The sequence below is a fragment of the Balaenoptera ricei genome, chromosome 11 (assembly GCF_028023285.1).
Source record: "Balaenoptera ricei isolate mBalRic1 chromosome 11, mBalRic1.hap2, whole genome shotgun sequence".
NCBI lineage: Eukaryota > Metazoa > Chordata > Mammalia > Artiodactyla > Balaenopteridae > Balaenoptera > Balaenoptera ricei.
Window position 1 is genome coordinate 41,408,805 of NC_082649.1, and position 19,763 is coordinate 41,428,567.

Here is a 19,763-nt window from a genome sequence, read left to right on the forward strand (position 1 = left end):
CTGCTTTCCCTGTGGTATTGAAACCCGGGATCTCAGCCTGGGCATTCAGGTCATAGGGGGAAAGCTTGGGATCTGACTTCACACCTCTCCGCTCTCCACCCTGTCTCTTACAGCTTCACAGGTCCTTCCTATTTTCGTTCACATTTGCTGATTTGAAGGTTCAGGAAAATGGGATCTACACACCGTGAATACCCTTTGACATTTCCTCCCCATTTCCAAGGCTGATTCTACATGATTTCTAGGGTTCCCTCCCCGATCTTTGTTTTCCTCTCCTTCTAGTAACCCCCCTGATAAAGAGACACAGAACCACAGGTTTCAAAGAGGAAAAAAAAGCAAATTTGTTGTTGTTGGTAGAAGGGCATGAAGGGAAGGGCTCTTCACCCTTCCCAACATCTTGCATGGATGGGAGGTTGGGGGCAATAGAAAAGGCAGTAGATGGGGGCACAGGCCCCACTCTGTACAATATAGAAGAATCTGATATAGATACTTTGTATAAAAGCCACTTGTCCTCATTTGTGTCCTCTTGCTGGCTGGCTGGGCTGGAGGGCTCTGGGGGACAAAGAAGCTGGGTGGTGGGCCAGGACTCAGGGACACCCCATGGTCCCCATCCCCTGGCTGTCCCCTTGAGGGGTCACTTTGGATCCTTGGTGGGGGCATAGCAGAGCTCCAGTGGTCGGGACACTTTCCAGAACTTCTCATTCACCAGCTCCAGGGTTAGCGAGCCATTCAATGTCTACAGAGGGGGTGGAAGGGGGAGGAGAGGGAAGAGAAAAGTAAGTTGGGAAAGATGGTAAAGGAAATGAATGAGAGGAGAAAAGAAAAAGGAATAAGGAATAATAAATGGGGCACAGCAGGGACACGGATGATGGGGAAGAAGGACAGACAGAGAAGGGAGATGGGAGATGCAGAGGGAGAAGAGGGCTGGTCAGTTAGGAAGTCAGGATCTCGGTTCTGCTTCCCCAGGCCACTCTCCCTCCTCTCCTCTCTCACACAGCTGCCCTCAGAGGCTCTCACCGTGAAAGCTCCGCCCCCGGGGGCGATGTAGATAGTATACTGCTTTTCGCTGACACCCTCCAGACTGGGCAAGGCAGGCTCCTCAGGGCTGTCACCTCCTCCGGCACCCCCACCCTCCCCGCCTCCCCCATCAGGTCCTCCGGCGTCAGAGGTGCCCCCTCCAGGCCCTCCTGGCTCCCCGGCCTCTTGCTGCTGCCTCCGTTCGAGGGCAATGCGCAGGGCCAAGTACTTGGAGAGATGGTCCACTGTGGCATTCCCAGTTGTCTTCACATACCTGGAGTGGGAGAGAGGGCAGGTTGAGGGCACAGGAAGCCTCAAATGGAGAAGGGAAGTTGGGGATTTCCCAAAGGGCCTCTGGGTTAGGGATTCTTTCTGGGTTTGGGCGAAGCCCACTTCTGATGGAAGATCATGAGACCTTTGGTTTCTCAGTGGTCTGGGGAAGGACGAGGCTCTCACCTAGTCTGGCAGTATTCTCCCTTCTCCACGAGCAGGGGGTGGGGCCGGAACACGAGCTCAATTTCTCCACCTGGCTCTGGGGGACTGGGAGCCCCGGGAGGGCTTGGGGGGCCCAGGGTTCCCCCTCCCAGGGTCCCTCCCCGGTCACCAGAGTCTTCAGAACCGGCACCCCCACCTACCCCACCAGTGCCACCTCCCCCTGTCCCTACACTGCTTCCCCCTGCGCCCCCTCCACGGGGTCGCTTGGGAGCAGGGCCTGGGGCAGAGTCAGGGGCGGAGTCTGAGCTCACATCCTCTCCATCCCCCTCTCCCTCCCCAGGCTCTCCTTCCCCCCCACTCATCGTTGTGGTCTGATCTGACCCAGGCATCGGCCGCCTCACACGCTGGGCCCTGTGGAAATAAGTGGTCGAGGTTAGAAAGCACCAAGGATAAGGGGTTTACATTTTAAACTTCAGAGAATTAAGAGATCAGGGAAATCTTAATGATGATACCTAATATTTATTACATACTGACTACGTGCTAAGCACATTGCTAAGTATTTTGCACTGATTGCCTCAAATTATACAAATCCTATGGACACAGGTAATTATATCATCTCTATTTTATGGCTGAGGAAACTGAGGCTTAGAGAGGTTAAATAACTAGTTTGAGACCATAGTCTCTTTGCCTCTCAAAGCGTGGTCCAAGAACCAGCAGCACAGTCTTGTAGAGATGCAGAATCTCAGGCCCAACTTGTGACCTACTGAATCAGAATCTGCATTTTTAACAAGACTCTCAGGTAATTTGGATACACATTAAAGACTGAGTGATGCTGGCCTAGGAGGTGATTTAATTCCCAGCAGTGTGAACTCAGAGCTTATGCTCAAAAAGCACTCTACTGTTCTAACTTCTAGAAAGTTAGAAGATGAGCTATTTCCTTAAGAACAGTAGTACCAGTTGCTAAGAAGCTACAGTTTACATCCATGACCTCCAGGCGTGACAGTTAAGACTGTGATCAGCACTCAGGATGCTGAGGCTTAGAAGCAAAGACAGCCCCAGGAGTCTGACCCACGGATCTGTCCCATCAGCACCGCTGCCACCTTCTTCGTGGCCCCCGAACCTGTGCATGGCCTGCATGCGCAGCCCCTCCTCAATGCTGGAGCTCAGCGCCTGCTGGTTGTGCAGGCGGCTGAGGCGGATGAGCACCCTGTCTTGGTGGGCCTCATATTCCTCCCGGCTGGGGTAGATCTTAGAGATCAGAGCATCGAAGTTGGGGTCTGGCCGCAGAGACCGCTTGGATACCAGCTTCTTTCGGCAGGTAGGGCACTCCTTGTTCCTGGTATGGGAGAAAGGAGGCCCTGAGGAGTCAATCACCAGGGCATGGAGGGTCCAACTCTTGCCCCCTCCCCCCATCTCAAACCTGTCCCTCCTGTTACCCGCTGCGCAGGGCCGTGACAATGCAATCAGAGCAGAATCGGTGGAGGCACTCCTTGGTTGTCATCGTATTCTTCAGCATGTCCAGGCAGATGGGGCACATGAGCTCTGAATGCAGTGACCGAGGGGAAACTGCAATCTCTGTGCCATCCATGATGGCTTCCTGGAGGCGTCGATGAGTGGAAAGGTGGTGGGTGGGTTGGGGGGAAAGGGGTTTTAGAAACAAGTGGTCCATGAAATTGGAGTCTTGAGAAATACAGTGAGATATCAGAATCTGGGTACCTCACGTTGGCCACTTGAGGAAATTGGGAATTCTAAGAGCAGGAGCTTTGGAATAGGAGGATCTGAGATTTGGTGATAGGCCTGGGGATGGGCGTGGCACAGATTTGCCATCTGTGGAAGACTTACTTGGTCAACAGAATTTCTTACACTGCAGTCCTGGTACTACCTATATCAGAATCCCCTAGGATGCAGGTTAAAAATGCAGATTCTGGGGTCCCATCCCTTTACTGTATCACAATGTTACAGGTAGGGGCCAGCGGGAATTCCATTTTTAATAAACTCCCAAGGTGAGTCTTAAATGCACTGACCTATGATGCGGAACTGAGGAACGGGGAAGGTAATTTCAGCCTGTTTGCTATCTTTCAAATGAAGATAGTAATACTTGCTCTACCTCTCTGGCACGTCTGTTTTGAGGATTAAATGAGATAAATGTGAAAGTGCTTTGAAAGATTAAGGTGATTCAAAGGTAGGGCCAGGGAGTGTGAAATCGGGCAGAATGGGGCAAAAAATGGAAAAGAGGCTGTGAGATGGGGGTCTGGGGATGGAGTGGTCTGGGGAAAGGGAGTAAGTTGTAAAGGGAGAATCCCTGTCACCTGAGGGGTCCGGTGGAGCTCATACAGACTCAGTTCCCACGTTTTGCTGGCATTCTGGGCATTCGCCGGCGTCGTCATGGTGACCGGGCACAGACCCCCACGAGGGCTCCACCGCCGGGTAGGAGAAGAGGTAGGCTGGGGAGTGCGGGAAGGGGGAAGGGGAGGAAGGGTGTTAGGGGGGCCGCCCCTCGCGCAGACCCCGCCCTCCCTAGGCTCCCCTCCTCCGCCCCCCACTCCGCGCCGGCGCGGCCCCTTACCAGCTTCCAGCCGTCCGCGCTCCCGCCGCCGCAGCGCCTCTCCCGGGGCCCGGGCTCTCCGGCCGAGTTCGCTCGGTCCGCAGCCGCTGCTCAGACAGCAGCTCCCGCTGCCGCCGCCGCCGCCGCCATGGCCCGGGCGCTGGGGCCCTACGTCACTTCCGCCTGCCCCTCCACTCCACTCCACCCCCCGCCGGCGGAGACGTCACCCGCCAGTCGCGGCGCGGGTGGGACGCGACGTGGACGCCCGGGTTCCCCTCGGCCCCCGCGAGGAGCCGGCGTCCCCAGAGTCCCACGCCACGTGGGGACCGCGGTTTCCGTCCCCTGGCCAGCACCGTCGCGCGGCCGACCTCAGCCACTATCCCCTTCCAAGGTCCCCCACTCGGGGCCTCCGCTCCGGAGGGCGGGGCCTGGGATCGCTCGGACCCCGGGAGGGGACAGAGGGAATTGGAAAAGGGGCCACCTCCCCCATTCCGCGTCCCCTGGCGGCTCTGGGGAAGGGCGCCCCTCCTCCCCACACACAACTTCTCCATAACCCCAGCCCGGGATTCCGGGGAAAAAAAAGCTGCAGAGGAGCCTCTGCCGCTACAGTCCTTCAGTCCTGTGAACGCAACTAAGTCCCGACGTGCCCGGGATTCCCTTACCACCCTGGTGACCTGCTCCACCCTCCGCTTTGGCTCTCCCTATACCCTCCGACCCGCTCTCCCTTCGAGGTTTGGGGGCGACGGCTCGGGACGTCCAGACTCAACTCTCGGCCAGAGCTAGAGACTCGAGAATTGCGTTTGGACAATCAGGAGCCGCGGCCCGGGGCGGGGGAGGGAGGCACACGGGAGGTATGGGGGAATGGAGACACCACGCGGAAGCAGGGACACACACACACACACAGGATGGGGCCCCTATCGGGGAGGGGTTGTGCGCGTGTAGGTGGGGGGCACAAGGGGCCGAATGTCTGGAGTGGGAAGCGGGCAGAAGTCTCCTCCAGGACTTCCCAGTAAAGGAAGGGGACCGGGAGGGAAGAGAAGAGGAAGGGGCAGAGCGATCCCCATTGAGGGCAGGGGATGAGAGGGATACGGGGGAAAAGAGACCGTGATGGGCGTCCTGTCTCCTCCAGCTTGAACTGGGGCTCCCGGACTTGGGCTGCAACTGCCAGGGGGTGGCCTCTTTCTGGGACAAGGCAGCAGTGGGTCCCCTCGCCCCCTCCCCCAGTTCCCCCCTACTTCCCTGTCCTCTCCTTCAGTCCGTGGCCAGTCCTTATGTGGGCTCCAGAGTCGATTAGCGCGGACCCCCTCCCCTTCCTCCTCCTCCTCCCAGCCCCCTCCCTCCCTTCTGCTCTCCTCCAGCCCCTTTCATCGGCTGGCCCATTCCCCTAATCCTGGCCCCCTCCCCTAATCCCCCCCATCCGACCCCCGGCCGGCTGCAGCTATTGTAAGGTGGAGAGAAAGGGGAGGGGGGGGGGGACTCAGAGAAAGGAGAGGGGTGGGGGAGGCCACCTGTTCCAAGACCCCCTCCCAAGGCTAGACTGGATACTAGGATGGGGCCATGAACAAATCACCCTTGGGGACCATAAGGACCCAGGGAATTGGGGGAGGGGACTAGGGCTGCAGGATCAGTGGAAGGGGGTGGGGCAGAGACCCCCTCCCTCCAAAAGACCCAGAGTGTCACGCACACACAGTGACACACACTCTCTCCTCTCATACCCGGCGGCGGGGGTTGCCCTGGGAGACCAGGCAGTGAAAGGGAACAATCCTTCGCGAAAGGGAAAGGAGGGGGAGGTGGCGAAGGGTCTGAGGACTTGGACACAAGAAGAACCGGAGGTGGCAGGGAAGAGGATTTGGAATTTATTAGGGTCACAAGCACCCCTGCCTCCCATATTCAGCATTCCTGAGCCATACACTGCCACCCCTTTTGTAGCCTGGGAACTCAGAGTCCTCATCAGCAGGAGGCCCGGCAGAGTGGTGGGATAGTGAGCAGAGTCCAGGGTCCTTGAGGCAGTTACATGAAAAGACCTCCTGGGAGGGGCAGAAACATTTGGACAGATGTATAGGTGGAGACAAATGGGCTGGGGGGGAGGCACCCACTTCTGTCCTTGGCCTATGGGAACTTCTGCCCTTCCCTCAGTGGCTCCAGACTCCCCTCATTTGCTTTCTGGGTTCCACTTCTCTGCCCTCTTCCTCCCCCTGATGGCCTCATACCAGTGACTTCCACTGACGCCCCTGTGATGTATCCACTGTCTTCAGATGCCAAGAATGCGACCACATCTGCCACATCTATGGGAATGGTGGGGAGAGGGCAGAATCCTACTCACTCACAGACCCAAAGTAGCCTCCTATCAGAATCACCCCTCCCCCAACCACCAATCCTGGTGAGACCCTCTCAGATACCACGAACTTTGGGATCTCTTCATTCAGGCCCCCTCTGCAGTCAGTGCTCACCCTCAGGGTCCCCCATATGTCCCATCGGGATCATTCCAGTCACCTATAAGGAAACACTCATGTGTGAGTGAAAGTTTTTTCATGGGTTTTTTTTTTTTGTAGACCGAGTCTGTGACTTTGGTCTTCATTCCTTTTACACTTGCTGAATATCTACAGTTTGCCCCTCACTGGGCCCAGCATCCTCTCTCTGAAGCCCAGAGAGGTTGGCTCTCTGAATGATTCTGCCCTCCACCCACAGTCTCCTACCTTGTCCAGTACTTTCTGTGGCACTTTCTGTGTCATGGGTGTTTTAATGAACCCTGGGAGGACAGAGTTACAGCGGATCCCATGTCTGTGGAAAGGAGAGTGGCTGCTGACTCCAGAGAGGACTGAACACTGACCCTCCCTCAGACCTTCCACATGGCCCCAGGTGTCTGACCAACCGTCCAAGCTCCCGGGCTGCAGTCTGGGTCAGCCCAACCACTCCAGCCTTGGATGCTGCGTAGTTTGTCTGTCCCACGTTCCCCACCTTTGGGTGAGCCAGAGATTGGGGTTAAGTTGGGAGTCCCAAGGAAGGGCTCTCCTCTCTGTGCCCACTTGGCTGGCTGACCTCGTCCCAACTCAGCCTGACCTTCCCTACGATGCTACTGATGTTGATGATGGAGCCAGGACAGCCACTGGACACCAGGGCTTGGGCTGCAGCCTGAGTGACTAGAAAGATGCCCTGCGGGTGGGGGGAGAAAGTAACAAGGCAGAAAGGATCAGCAGGGGTGACACTCCTCCAACTCCCTCCCCAGGCTAGAGGGCCCAGAAGTCATGGGTTCAGAGATCACCACCTTGAGGTTGACAGCTATGACTCTGTCCCAGTCGTCCTCAGACATGTGGAGCAGAAACTCATCCCTGGTGATGCCCGCACAGGACACAACGACAGATGGCGGACGAGAAAAGCAGGCCTATGTAAGGGGTAGGTTACACACCAAAAAACCTTGTAGAGCAACGTTAGGGCTTTAAAGGGGGCGAGGTCGTCTCGCTTTTTCACCTGCACTTGATCCAGCAGGCGCCTGACGGCCCCGGCCTCGGACACGTCAGCCTGGAAGGCTGCGTGGGCGCCGCGCGGTGCCCCCTCGTCGCTCCCCGGCCCTCCCAGCAGCCGCACCGTCTCCCGTGCCGCTGCCCCGTCCAGGTCGCAAGTGGCCACAGTGGCCCCCTCAGCGGCCAGGCGCACACCGACTGCTCGGCCGATGCCGCTACCAGCACCTGAGATGGGAGAGAACACGCGGGAGGGGGGGAGGGAGAAGTGGGCAGGGGTCAGAGGTCAACAGGGCGCAAAGTTAGTAAAATTCGGACCACAGGCCACAGCGGCTGTAGAGTCCGAGGGCGCGCCCCGACGTCACTCTAGCACACCAACCCGCCCTGGGAGAGGATCCCCTCCCCCGCCCCCGCCCCCAACCTGTGACCAGGGCCAGCGCGAAGCGGAGCCGGAGCTGAGACGCCATGGCGGGTGGCGAGTGGGCGGGCCCCCCAGCACTGAGCCAATCCGAGCGCAGAGGAGGCGCGGCGAGAGCGAAGCCGGACCAATCGAAGACCCGCCAGCGTTAGGCCACTGGCGGCCACCCCGGCAGGCGGACCTCCAACCGCGAGGGCGTGGCCAGACACCAAAGCTTGGGGGCCAGTGGAGCCGGGAGAAGAGGGGCCCCCATTCCCCCCAAAAAGACAAAGACTGCGCGTGGAGCGGAAGATCCAAGGACTTTATTTCCGGTCATCACCCCTCCTCCTCCATTCAAACAGTGATATAAAAGAATACAAACAAAAAAAATCAGGCCATGAGAGTAGCAACTAGCCCCCCTCCCCCCAATCACTCCCAAATCAGGACACACGATTGACGTTTATCCCCGACTTCTGCTACCCACTTCAGGGCTCTGGTCTTCCCTGGAGTTTCCACCAACAGGTGGGAGAGAGGGAGGTGGACCCTGGAGAAGCCAGTGTGTGGCAGCTTGGTCCTCTGTGAATAGGTGGGGTGGGGGATGTGGGGTAGGCTGCCATGACTCCTCTCTCTTCCAGCCTTCTTCATGGCCCCACTTAGCCCCCAAACCCAACAACATGGTCAGCTCATGCCCAACACTATGGTCCCTCTGGGCTGTCATTCTCACCTCTGCAGCCCCTGTAAGACTGCCAAATGTTGATAGCTTTCAAGCCAAAGTCGCCACCTCCCTAGGATACAACTCCCTCCTTTGGCAGATGTCCCAGGCCAGGGCCCCCAACTTCCACAGACCCCTGACCTGGAGGGCTTAGAGGCTAGAGGTTTGGGGCTGGGGTGGGGCTGGTTTACCCCACCTCTCACTCAAGGTGGGCAATCAGCACCATCATGACAACTCCCCCCAGCAGCCCCAGCACCTCCAGAAGTGATTGCAATGGTGATGCCTCCCTCAACAGCTCAGGCAACACTGACACCGTTGCTACGTAGATAAAGCCACCTGCAGTGAATGGCAGAACCCAGCCAGGACCTGTGCCACCTGCAACTTCACTGCCCACTGCCCCTCCTTCAGTTAGGAGGGCACAGGCTGTGCCTGCCAGTGCCCCTATTGCCGTCAGTAGTTGTAGACGCATCGCCTGGTGGGCAGAAAAGAGAGAGAGAGGCACTCACCAACATCTAAAGGTTATCAGTGGTTTAGACGTGGCTGGAGGGGTATAAGTGTACATGGATAGGATGCATGTCTTTAGAAACTAAATAGTAAAGCAAAAAGAGGGGGATCTAGAATAGACACTGAAAAATCTTAGATCAAAGAGGTCCTTTCCACAGACCTTCTGACCCAATAGGTCAGGGTCAGGGGCATGGTGTGAAAGACCCCCATAAAACATTCAGATGGCTTATGGACCACAGTTCAAGAACTACTGAGCTACAAGACAAAGAAACAGAACTTCTTCCCCCTCGTTTCTAGAGGATCCGTTGTCAACAATACAGGCATACGTCGGAGATATTGTGAGTTCAGTCCCAGGCCATCACAATAAAGCAAGTCACATGAGTTTTTTGGTTTCCCAATGAGTATATTTACACTATCCTGTAAGTGTGCAGTAGCATTATGCCTACAATGTACGTAGCTTAGTTAAAAAATACTCTACCGATAAAAAACGCTAACCATCACGTAAGCCTTCAACAAGTTGGAATCTTTTTCCTATAGTAACGTCAAAGATCACTGATCGCAGATCAACATAACAAATATGATAATAACGAAGTTTGAAATGTTTCAAGAATTACCAAAGTGTGACACAGAGACATGAAGTAAACAAATGCTGTTGGGAAAATGGTATCCATAGACTTGCTCAAGCAGGGTTGCTACAAATTTGTAAAAAACGCAATATCTGCTAAGTGTAATAAAGGAGCGCAATAAAACGAGGTATGCCTGTAGTACAACTTGTTTGGAACTAATGGGTGGGAGTCTGGGTTTGGGGTGGGTTAGCGGGGGATAAAGGGCTTGAGGCAACCATGTTTGGTGCACACCATCACCAACCTGCTTTTTGCTGCAGCCAGACTGGACCAAGATGGCAAAGTCCCCAACTTCATGGGGCACTTCATGTAGCAGAACAGTCATTGTGGTCAGGATCCCCAGTCCCCGACCCCCTCGAAATGAAGCACCAATGGCCAGACCATCCGTGAAGTTGTGTGCCAGGTCAGCAGCCAGATTCAGGTACCCTGATACACGTAGGTCTTTTACAGGAGAAAAGGAAGATGAAACAATTAGAGGTGTTCATCACCCCTAGTCTCAGCCCTGATCAGCCCCCCAGAGACCACTTCACATCCAGCCCCAGTATTTTCCAGACACCTGCCATCACCCACAGTGCTGTTCCATGTGATTCATGATGATGCCCCTTGCCCAAGCGTATGCAACCCTGGCCCTCACCTGAACCTGCTTTTTCCTCTTCAGAGTTCTGAGGTTTCACTGGCCTGTCTTTGGGCCTTGTGCTCCCTCCTCTGCTCTTCCTCGACCCCCCTGCTTCCTTTTCTTCTTCCTCTGAGCTTTGTTTCTCCTTTGAAGGACGCTCTGAGGGAAGAAAGGAGTTGGTAAGAGTGGAGAACAGAAATTTGCCAGTATGTCCTCATAAGGGTAGTCTTCTCCCACCTAAGAACCATAAAATGAGGAGATTCAGAGATGGCAAGGTGGCTTTCAGGAAAGTTGTTCCTGGGCTCACCCTGTCTTCCATGTGTGTGACTGTGAGCGTGTCCATGTCCGTGTCCAGGTCCTCCTTTCACATGTCTCACAAATTTCTCCACCACGAGAAAGGCGACAATTCCACTGAGGACCCACAGTCCCACAGACAGAATGGGGCCCTGGCCTAGGAATGGATACATTGAGACATTAAAGGAGATTTGGATTTCAGACTCTTCCTCCCCAAGCACAAGAGAAGAATAGGGAGGGATAGACCTTCCCCAGCACCCCAACCCCACGTCTTCACCTGCCCCTTCCTCACCACTGTGGGAATGTCCATGTCCAGGCTGCTCCAGAGGGTGGTGAGAATGAGGTTCTGGAGGAAGGGGGAGACAAAGCCAGATGAGGAAATACCCCACCCAAGGGGTGTGTATTTGGGAGAATATTGGAAGGTCAGGGATCACAAAGGGGAAAGAACCCACTTGTCCAAAGCATGAAATACATTAAGATTTGAGGTAAAAGCTAGAGATTACTTACCCAGAGCATGAGGGATGAGGTGCAGGAAGGCATCTCCCAAGAGCCCACCTGAAGCAAAACTCAGCAAGATCTGGAGCAGAGAGCGGTGCCGAGGGGAGTTTGACTCCACGGGGATAAGGAAGAGGACGAAAAATGGAGCTGCAGAGATCAGCACTGTGGCCCCCAGTGCCTGGTGAGGGAGAGTCAGGGGTCAAGTGGTGTGGGGTTTCCCAACAATCCCGAACCAGCTCCCCTCTGCCCCATCCCTGGGGGACTCACATAGGCCCAGAGAGTGACAGTGTCCAGGTCCTGCTTGATGCCTGGAGCCCCAGACTCCTCATAGATTCCATGGCTGTGCTCATGATCATGTCCATGTCCTTGGTGGTAGAGGCTCTCATGAGAGTGGCTATGACTATGGCCATGGTGCAAATCCTCATGTGAATGTCCATGGTCGTGACCGTGGGTATGCCCATGCCAGATGCTCTCGTGAGTGTGGCCAGGGGCATGGCTGTGTCCATGGTGGAAATCCTCATGTGAGTGCCTGTGGCTGTGGCCCTGGAAGTCCTCGTGCAGGTCTTCGTACAGGTCGCCATGACCCCCATGTCCGGCCACTAGCAGCCCCAAGGCCGCCCAGATCAGCAGTCCCACGGCCACCCAGTGGGGGGCCCCCAGGCCTCTGGCCATCACGCTGACCAGAGGGACAGAGATAGTGACTCCACTTGACCCTCAATTCTATACCTATGAGGGGTCCGCTCTACTCCGTTCGCGCCCTCCGTCCACTTCTATGGGCTGCTTCCCCATTCCATCCTGTCCCCACCCACATTGTTCCCAAGACTCGTTTTCTTTATCCGGAACCCCATCCCTGATGCAGGGCCCCCGGGACACCGCTCTAGGCTTTGATCCTCCACTATACGGACTCTCTGCGCCCTCGTCTCTATGACCCACTAAATGAAGAAAAAGGCCTGAAAAGGACGGTAGGGAAAAACAGGGAATTCTCACCGGCTCCGGAATCCTCTCCTTTCCCGGTTTGCTCGGACGTGGCAGTCCCGCCTCTAGCTCCCGCGAGAACAGGGAGTTCCGTTCAACCTCGGTCCCAGTACCTTCACCAATATGGCGGCACTCCGGCAGTAGTGAAGCCCTCTAGCCCTGGCGCGCATGCGCGGGTGTGGAGGTTATTTGAGGGGACACTGGGCTAGGCGGGCTAACAGGCGGGAGGAGACCGCCTCCTCCGTTTCCAACCAGACGAGGAGGCGGGAACCAGCGCATAGACTTCCCGTCTATACCAAGATGGCTGCCATGTCGGCGCTGTCATTTTGCTACAGCGCAGAGCGAAGCGCTTAATTCGACCCGGTTAAGGCCAGAGACTTTTTCTCTGGGGCTTCCTCGTGCTCAGCTAGTCCAACGATCAATCCTTGGGAATCCCTGGTACCTCTTCGGTATCCCTACACTCAGCCAGGAATCATGTCTTGGGCTGCTCGCCCGCCCTTCCTCCCCCAGCGGCATGCCGCAGGGCAGTGTGGGCCGGTGGGGGTGCGAAAAGAAATGCATTGTGGGGTCGCGTCCCGGTGGCGGCGGCGACGGCCCTGGCTGGATCCCGCAGCAGCAGCGGCGGCGGCGGTGGCAGCCGGAGAACAACAAACCCCGGAGCCGGAGCCGGGGGAGGCTGGACGGGACGGGATGGGCGACAGCGGGCGGGGTGAGTGACCTAGCGGACGGACCGGCAAGCCAGTGACCGCGTTATCAGCAACCCCTTCCCCCCCTCCCCTGGTGTTCTTTCCCAGGCGCTCCCGCCCCCTTGTTTGTAAACACGCGTCCCCTCCCTCCCGAGGGCCTTAGTGCCCTCCCCCCGGGGCGGGGCGGGGAGGGGGAGCTTCCGCCCTCCTAGCGGTGGCCGCTTGAGGCCCTGCACTACGGAGGTCCCAGGCGTGGGACACTAGTCCTCGAGATCGAGGACTCTGGACGTTTGAAGGCAAATTCTATGTCCTAGGAGGGGTCTCTTCTGCCTATCTTCCCTGCACGTTCTGGCTACGAGCTGGGAATGGAGGGGCTGACTGGTCCACCCCACGTGCTGCCCCACCCACACGAGATGCGTCTGGCTTGGGGTGATCAAATGCATTGTTTGGAATTTGCCTCACCTGAACGATCCTCCTCTGTCAACCCCCTTCTCTCACCACGATTAGGAGTTAAGCCGTTGTTTGACAGCAGGGTGCCTCTGGACTTGGGAAGGGGTGGGGTGAGGTGGGGGCGCGGTGGGGGGATCAGAGAGAGAATTAAAGGCTCCGGTTGGATGATCGAAGACTCATTTTCTCTTTTTGTCTCTTCTGTCTGTGTGTGTCTGTGCCTGTGTGTACCCCTCCCCAGACTCCCGAAGCCCAGACAGTTCCTCTCCAAATCCCCTTCCCCAGGGGGCCGCTCCCCCTTCTCCTCCGGGGCCACCCTTACCCCCTTCAGCAGCTGCATCCCTTGGAGGCTCTGGGGCTCCACCCCCACCCCCGATGCCACCCCCGCCACTGGGCTCCCCCTTCCCGGTCATCAGCTCTTCCATGGGGTCCCCTGGTCTGCCCCCTCCAGCTCCCCCAGGATTCTCCGGGCCTGTCAGCAGTCCCCAGGTGAGAGGTCGTGACCCCCTTACTGCCTCTCCACTTTCATTTCCTTGTTTTCCTTGTGACCTAGATCCTTGTGTGAACTTCCCCAGGCTTGTGGTCCTTGTGTGACCCCTGGCCTTTCTTGAGGTGACTGAGCTTTCAGTGCACGCCTCCTCCCCAACCCTGTAAAAGAACCCAGCTATTCTTGATGTCCTTTTCATATATCAGTGATTTCTTTGCCCTTTTGGTCCCATCTCCCCTTCTGAGATACAAGCCCTTCAGGGCCGCTGTGTTGCACAATTTCAGGGGGACCTTTATGTCTCATCTCTTCGGGGTTGTACTCCAGGGGTGGCCCTTCCCGGGCACTGCAGTGTAAATAATGTCCTTTGTAGCGTGTAATGCAGGGCCCTGCCTAGGTGGTAGGGAATGATGTCCCTCCCCTCTGAGAGATTATCCTTCCCAATGAGTCTCCCTGTGACTTCCCTATTTCCCCCAACCCAGATTAACTCAACAGTGTCGCTCCCTGGGGGTGGGTCTGGCCCCCCTGAAGATGTGAAGCCACCAGTCTTAGGGGTCCGGGGCCTGCACTGTCCACCCCCTCCAGGTGGCCCTGGGGCTGGCAAACGTCTATGTGCAATCTGCGGGGACCGAAGCTCAGGTATGGGGCTCAGAGGACCAGCAGAGAGGAAGAGAGCGTGTATCATTTACCATCACCTGTGGGATTCCCAGGGGCTCTTGAGGTTTGGTTAGAGCAAGTGAGCTGGGGGAGGCCTGATGACAGTTAAGGACCCTGCGGCTCAGATTTGGTGTGTGTGGGGGGTGGTCAGAGGGAGGAGGGGGCTGGCATAGGGTTTTCGAACCGTGAGAAGAGTGGGACTAGATCATCCCTCATGTCCTGGTTCCCTGTCTCTCTCCTTGGCAAACACAGAGCAGACTTCAACTAAATTTGCTGGGGGGGAGGTGGGCAAGAGTCCTAGTGGCACAGGGTGCAGTCTTACTGCTCTTCCTGTCCTCTCGCAGGCAAACACTACGGGGTTTACAGCTGTGAGGGCTGCAAAGGCTTCTTCAAGCGCACCATCCGTAAGGACCTGACCTACTCGTGCCGGGACAACAAGGACTGCACGGTGGACAAGCGCCAGCGGAACCGCTGTCAGTACTGCCGCTATCAGAAGTGCCTGGCCACAGGCATGAAGAGGGAGGGTAAGGGCCTGCCCCACCCAGGCCTCGCAGTCTACCCTGTGGGAGGAGAGGAAGGACGGGGAGGGGAGACTGCAGGGACTATACCTCTTAGGAAAGCTGGACTCCTCTCTCTCCTCCAGAGGGCGATATTTGATTCCCTCTCCCCTGCTCATCAGCCCTCCTCTCTGGTACCCTGACCTGGTGCCTTGAGTTTCCTTCTCAATGGTTCTGCTTCTGTGGCCTGCCCCTCTGACCCCTCCCTGGTCTGGTGCTAGGGTAGGATAAGTTTTCCTTCCCCATGATGGGTTTCTCCAGCTCCCCTTCTCCAACCTGAGTAATTCTTCCTCATTTTGACCAAGTGCTTCCACTCTGGTCTCCATCTCCCTATTATCTGTGTTCTCTCCTCCAAACTCTGGGACTCTACCCTCTTAAGCTGCAGCCTTTACTGAAGACCTCAGGGCTTCTTTTCCTCTTTTTTTTTTTTTTAATCTCTATCTTTTCTTCTTAAGCCTGATTCTGGAATTCTGAGAGAGATACTTTAGGGAGTATATGTTGGTCACATCCCTCATTTTAGAGAAGATGAGCCTGAAGCCTGGCTTTCCCAAGGTCATGCAACAAAAGAGTGGCAGGTCTGGGATCAGAACCCACACCTCTGAAGGCCCAGGCCAGTGCTCCTTTTCCTCCTTTTTTGTTGAGTCAGAAGAACACCAGATTTGCCATCAGGCACGCTTAGATTTGGACATATGACTTGCCATGTATTGTGTGAACTTGGGCAAGCTGTTTAATGAACTCCCCCAAAATCGTTATTTTTAAAAATGGGGTCAAGAGCTCACAGGGTCGTTATAATACTTGATTGAATGTGAAAGTGTGCTTGGCACATTTCCTAGTATATAGTAGGCTCTCAGTTTAAGTGCTAGCTTTCTCCATAATTCCTTTACCCACCCTTTTACTTCTTCTGGGTTTATTTATCTGTTCTTTTATAAGTCCTGCTTCTAGACTGCTACAAATCTGCTATGGTTTCAAGTGACTTCCCCAATTTCTATAAATATCTTCTAAGGGCCATGAGACCCTGATAAGGCCCTAAGGACATTTTGGAATCTCCTCATGGCTGGCTGCTGACTTTCTACTTTTTTCTCCTTCCTCCTTCTCCTGCAGCGGTACAGGAGGAGCGTCAGCGGGGAAAGGACAAGGATGGGGATGGGGAGGGGGCTGGGGGAGCCCCCGAGGAGATGCCTGTGGACAGGATCCTGGAGGCAGAGCTTGCTGTGGAGCAGAAGAGTGACCAGGGCGTTGAGGGTCCTGGGGGAACCGCGGGTAGCGGCAGCAGCGTGAGTGCTGGGGTCAATCTACTCTTCTTCCTGATGGGGGTGGGGAGGCGGGAGTCTAGGTCTGTTCTATCTCCCCCTCCCCTCCCTCCCCCTCACAACCCATCTAACACTGCCGGGGACCGGAAGTGCCGCCAAACAAGGTCTCTTAGACATCTGAGGTAGGCGTGATAACATCCTCCGTCCCCGCTCCCAAAACAACCCACTCACAGAACCACAGGCAAGTCCCAAATTAATAATTGTTTTCCTGAATGCTAGAAGAGGAGGAATTGGTTCAGGTGGGGCTTGAAGAGAGACTACAAATAAGGAGGGGGTGTCAAAAGCCTCTTATGGGGTGGAGGGGGGCTCCCAGTGTACTTCCAAACCTTCCATAACTCTCACCCCTCCTCCCCTGCAGCCAAATGACCCTGTGACTAACATCTGCCAGGCAGCTGACAAACAGCTCTTCACACTTGTTGAGTGGGCAAAGAGGATCCCACACTTTTCCTCCTTGCCTCTGGATGACCAGGTCATACTGCTACGGGCAGGTCAGTGACCTTGGACTCCTTGAATCTCTTGTCATTTGACCCCTCTTGGACCTCCTGACCTTCAGGGACCCCAGCGGCCTTACCTTGCATACTCAGAGAGCCAGTCTCATTGACCTCGCCACCTCTTCTTCTCTTCCCCTGATGTGCTTTCAATCCCATGGCCCGATCCCTGGCTCCTCACCCTTGCCACCCCCAACCCCCAGGCTGGAACGAGCTCCTCATTGCCTCCTTCTCTCACCGATCCATCGATGTCCGAGACGGCATCCTCCTCGCCACAGGTCTTCACGTGCACCGCAACTCAGCCCATTCCGCAGGCGTGGGAGCCATCTTTGATCGGTCAGTGGCCCTCGGCTGGGCTGGCCTGTCGGTCGAGGGGGTGGGGCTATAGGCTGGTCCGTGTCCAAGGCTGGCTGAGCTGTGACCTTTGAGTGACCTGCAGGTCCCTCTCCAGGGTGCTGACAGAGCTAGTGTCCAAAATGCGTGACATGAGGATGGACAAGACAGAACTTGGCTGCCTGAGGGCAATCATTCTGTTCAATCCAGGTAAGAGGAGGATTACCCCCGTCTCTCAAGACCAAGGCAGCCTTGGAGCCTCCTCTTCTTCGGAGACTCCTAAGTTACCCAGCTATCCCCCTCAACCTAGAAATCTCACAGCTGACCAAGAAGAACCCACATCTGCTGATAACATTCCCTTTGCAACCCCATCCCTCAAACCCATTGTGCCCTGCTTCCCTTGCCAGGCATCTGGTGAAGGGCGTGTAGGTGGGGCCCAAGAGGGACATCGTGTGGGCCACACCTCCACATTTGTCCTGATTTGATTTGTCCTCCTTCCTCTTCCTCCTCTCTTCCCTGCCATCCCAGATGCCAAGGGCCTCTCCAACCCCAGCGAGGTAGAGGTCCTGCGGGAGAAAGTGTACGCGTCCCTGGAGACCTATTGCAAACAGAAGTACCCTGAGCAGCAGGGCCGGTGAGAAGGCGCTGTGGGGCTGAGGGGTTGTGGGAACCGAGGCTCCTGCTGGGGTGGGGGTAGTGCCATGTGGCTCTAGCTCTCACTCCATGTCTCCCATTCCCTCCTCAGGTTTGCCAAGCTGCTCTTGCGTCTTCCTGCTCTCAGGTCCATAGGCCTTAAGTGTCTAGAGCATCTGTTTTTCTTCAAGCTCATTGGTGACACCCCCATCGACACCTTCCTCATGGAGATGCTTGAGGCTCCCCACCAGCTGGCCTGACCCCACACCCAGATGTGGTGTTCCTCACGCTTGAGGAGGGCACATGGGCAAGGGACTCTGAGCCTTGGGGCAGGGTGGGGAGGGACCATGTTCCTAGAATCTTGGTGGGGTGAGGAGCATAGCGCAGAACTGAGACCTCCAAGGGGGGGTCCCTAAACCCTGCAAGGGTTTGCTTGACATCCCAAGTCAGAGGGGACCCCAGACTACTTTGAGGGCTGGACCTCTCCCTTCAGTGGCCTTGAGTCTCTGAATTTGTCTGGCTCTGCCATGATCTGGGGGTGCTTTCTTACCCCTGGCCTGGAACGGCCTCTCCTTCCCCCAGCACAGAGCACTGGCCTTGCTCCCAGGACCTGGCTTCCTTCTCGTCTTGCCTCACTTAGCCCCCCATCTGAAGAATGGAAATGGGAACTCCCGCAGAGATGGATATTGGGGGGCAGGCCCCCCAAACGGATGGACATGGGAGTCAGGCTCTGACAGGCCTTCCTCCAACCAAGACTGGCAGATGGGGGCTTCTCTGGAACAAGGAGGGGCTCTGTCGCTGTCCCCTGTCCGGATCCCCCTCTCACGCTTCACCTCCTTCTGCAGTCAGACTGAAAAAGAAAAAGGTGGTGGTGGTTAAGGGGCGGGTGGAGATGTAGGAGCCCATCTGCTATTTTTAATTTTCTCTGAGGATAGAGACTTGCAGTTAGACTCAAAGAAGTACTGTACTCTCCCAGGTTGACTAAGAAATGCCAGTGGTGGAGGTGGTGTTTGGGAAAGGCAGGGCCCTGAGATGGTCTGCGGGGCTGGCTCTTCAGCACTGGCCTTCCCAGCCCCCTCCCCCACTCTCCCGTCTGGCTTGGGGAAGGGGCCTGGGCTGTGAGGGCGGTGTGGGGGGGAGCGGCTTGGTGAGTAGTCCTCAGACCCTTCCCCTCCCAGCTCTCGCCCCAGCCCGGGGCACACACCTTGTAGGCTGGGGACACAAGCTCCTGGCCTCAGAATTGAGGGGAGATGGCCCGCCTGCAGAGATGGGGTGCAGGGGCTGCATGATTTTTGCCCTGCGGCTCTTCTCTCCGGGGTTCCCTTCCCCTCTCTTTCACTCACATAAAATCGCTTTCAAATTAAAATCGATGTTTTCTGGACTGAGGTGACTATGGGGGGTGGGGGCAGCGCCGCACCGGGCCGCGTGTGGGAGGGTATCCGGTCGGGAGCTCCGGACCGGCTCCCTGGACGCCGCCGCCGCCGCCTAAGTTCCCTGGGGCCTGGGAGGCGGGCGCAGGGTGGGGGACACAAGGCGCGCTTTGTCGCGGAGGTGGGGGGGGAGAGGGTGTGCCAGCCTGGGGGCGGGGCCGGCTGGAGGGAGGGGGGCGGCTGACTCTCAAAGGCGCCTTGTTCAAGGGCGCCCCCCCAGCGCCAGCGGGCGGCGGCGCCTCGGCTCGCTCCGGGCTTCCCTCCGGCCGCGCCGCGGGCTCCGGGCAGACCCGGCGCCGTGCCCGTTCGTGGGGGCGCACTGGGCGCCGAGCGCCGCGGCTTACTCCGGTGTTGCCCGCCTGGAGGCGGCCTCGTCCCCGAGTGACCCCGTTTCCCGTACTCTGCCAACCAGCGTCGGCGGCTTCCCGCGCCCCCGCCTCTCCACTGGGTGCCTTTCCACCTGGGCTCCCGGGCGCTCTTACGTCGTCCCCCTACTTCCATCTCTTGGGACCTGATTAGCCTGTGTGTGGGTCTGTCCAGTCTCTGGCCTCCCCTCTAACCGCCCTCCCGCCTCGCCCCCCACCCCCGCTCCCCGCGGCCGTCGGTTGCAGGTCCCCAGTCGCTGTCTATAGCCGTGTCTATAAATACCGTGCCCCGGGCCAGGCTC

General features: G+C 56.9%; 4 protein-coding genes across 10 annotated transcripts; 1 reads left to right on the top strand and 3 right to left on the bottom strand.

Annotated features, from left to right (window-relative positions):
- Window positions 1–313: 313 nt before the first annotated feature.
- Window positions 314–4,179, bottom strand: RING1 (ring finger protein 1). Its single transcript, XM_059938950.1, has 7 exons — window positions 4,016–4,179; window positions 3,759–3,893; window positions 2,886–3,046; window positions 2,570–2,785; window positions 1,471–1,860; window positions 1,015–1,288; window positions 314–733 (listed from the first exon to the last, which is right to left on the bottom strand). Exons 2-7 carry the CDS (start codon window positions 3,834–3,836, stop codon window positions 632–634), a joined length of 1,221 nt encoding a protein of 406 aa, XP_059794933.1. The 5' UTR covers window positions 3,837–3,893; window positions 4,016–4,179; the 3' UTR covers window positions 314–631.
- Window positions 4,180–5,827: 1,648 nt separating this feature from the next.
- On the bottom strand, window positions 5,828–7,940 carry HSD17B8 (hydroxysteroid 17-beta dehydrogenase 8). Of its 3 annotated transcripts, XM_059937519.1 has the most exons (9): window positions 7,874–7,940; window positions 7,463–7,680; window positions 7,260–7,376; window positions 7,055–7,147; window positions 6,867–6,952; window positions 6,691–6,775; window positions 6,445–6,487; window positions 6,205–6,279; window positions 5,828–6,021 (listed from the first exon to the last, which is right to left on the bottom strand). In XM_059937519.1, the coding sequence occupies exons 1-9, from the start codon at window positions 7,917–7,919 to the stop codon at window positions 6,005–6,007; spliced, it is 780 nt and encodes a 259-aa protein (XP_059793502.1). In that variant the 5' UTR covers window positions 7,920–7,940; the 3' UTR covers window positions 5,828–6,004. The 3 variants fall into 3 exon arrangements, with proteins under 3 accessions (XP_059793502.1, XP_059793503.1, XP_059793504.1); XM_059937520.1 differs by lacking the exon at window positions 5,828–6,021 and having other exon boundaries at window positions 6,203–6,279; window positions 6,397–6,487; XM_059937521.1 differs by lacking the exon at window positions 5,828–6,021 and having other exon boundaries at window positions 6,204–6,279; window positions 6,394–6,487.
- A 212-nt stretch (window positions 7,941–8,152) lies between these two features.
- SLC39A7 (solute carrier family 39 member 7) lies at window positions 8,153–12,438 on the bottom strand. Of its 3 annotated transcripts, XM_059938954.1 has the most exons (8): window positions 12,084–12,438; window positions 11,364–11,772; window positions 11,106–11,274; window positions 10,876–10,944; window positions 10,612–10,755; window positions 10,323–10,463; window positions 9,933–10,129; window positions 8,153–9,033 (listed from the first exon to the last, which is right to left on the bottom strand). In XM_059938954.1, the coding sequence occupies exons 2-8, from the start codon at window positions 11,766–11,768 to the stop codon at window positions 8,761–8,763; spliced, it is 1,398 nt and encodes a 465-aa protein (XP_059794937.1). In that variant the 5' UTR covers window positions 11,769–11,772; window positions 12,084–12,438; the 3' UTR covers window positions 8,153–8,760. The 3 variants fall into 3 exon arrangements, with proteins under 3 accessions (XP_059794937.1, XP_059794938.1, XP_059794939.1); XM_059938955.1 differs by having other exon boundaries at window positions 10,891–10,944; window positions 11,364–12,434; XM_059938956.1 differs by lacking the exon at window positions 12,084–12,438 and having other exon boundaries at window positions 10,891–10,944; window positions 11,106–11,258; window positions 11,626–11,677.
- Window positions 12,316–19,032, top strand: RXRB (retinoid X receptor beta). 3 transcript variants are annotated; one of them, XM_059938953.1, is made up of 10 exons: window positions 12,335–12,780; window positions 13,446–13,693; window positions 14,171–14,327; window positions 14,690–14,869; window positions 16,004–16,176; window positions 16,571–16,700; window positions 16,904–17,036; window positions 17,152–17,243; window positions 17,562–17,667; window positions 17,779–19,032. In XM_059938953.1, the coding sequence occupies exons 1-10, from the start codon at window positions 12,546–12,548 to the stop codon at window positions 17,924–17,926; spliced, it is 1,602 nt and encodes a 533-aa protein (XP_059794936.1). In that variant the 5' UTR covers window positions 12,335–12,545; the 3' UTR covers window positions 17,927–19,032. The 3 variants fall into 3 exon arrangements, with proteins under 3 accessions (XP_059794934.1, XP_059794936.1, XP_059794935.1); XM_059938952.1 differs by having other exon boundaries at window positions 12,336–12,780; window positions 17,140–17,243; XM_059938951.1 differs by lacking the exons at window positions 17,562–17,667; window positions 17,779–19,032 and having other exon boundaries at window positions 12,316–12,780; window positions 17,140–17,555.
- Window positions 19,033–19,763: the final 731 nt, after the last annotated feature.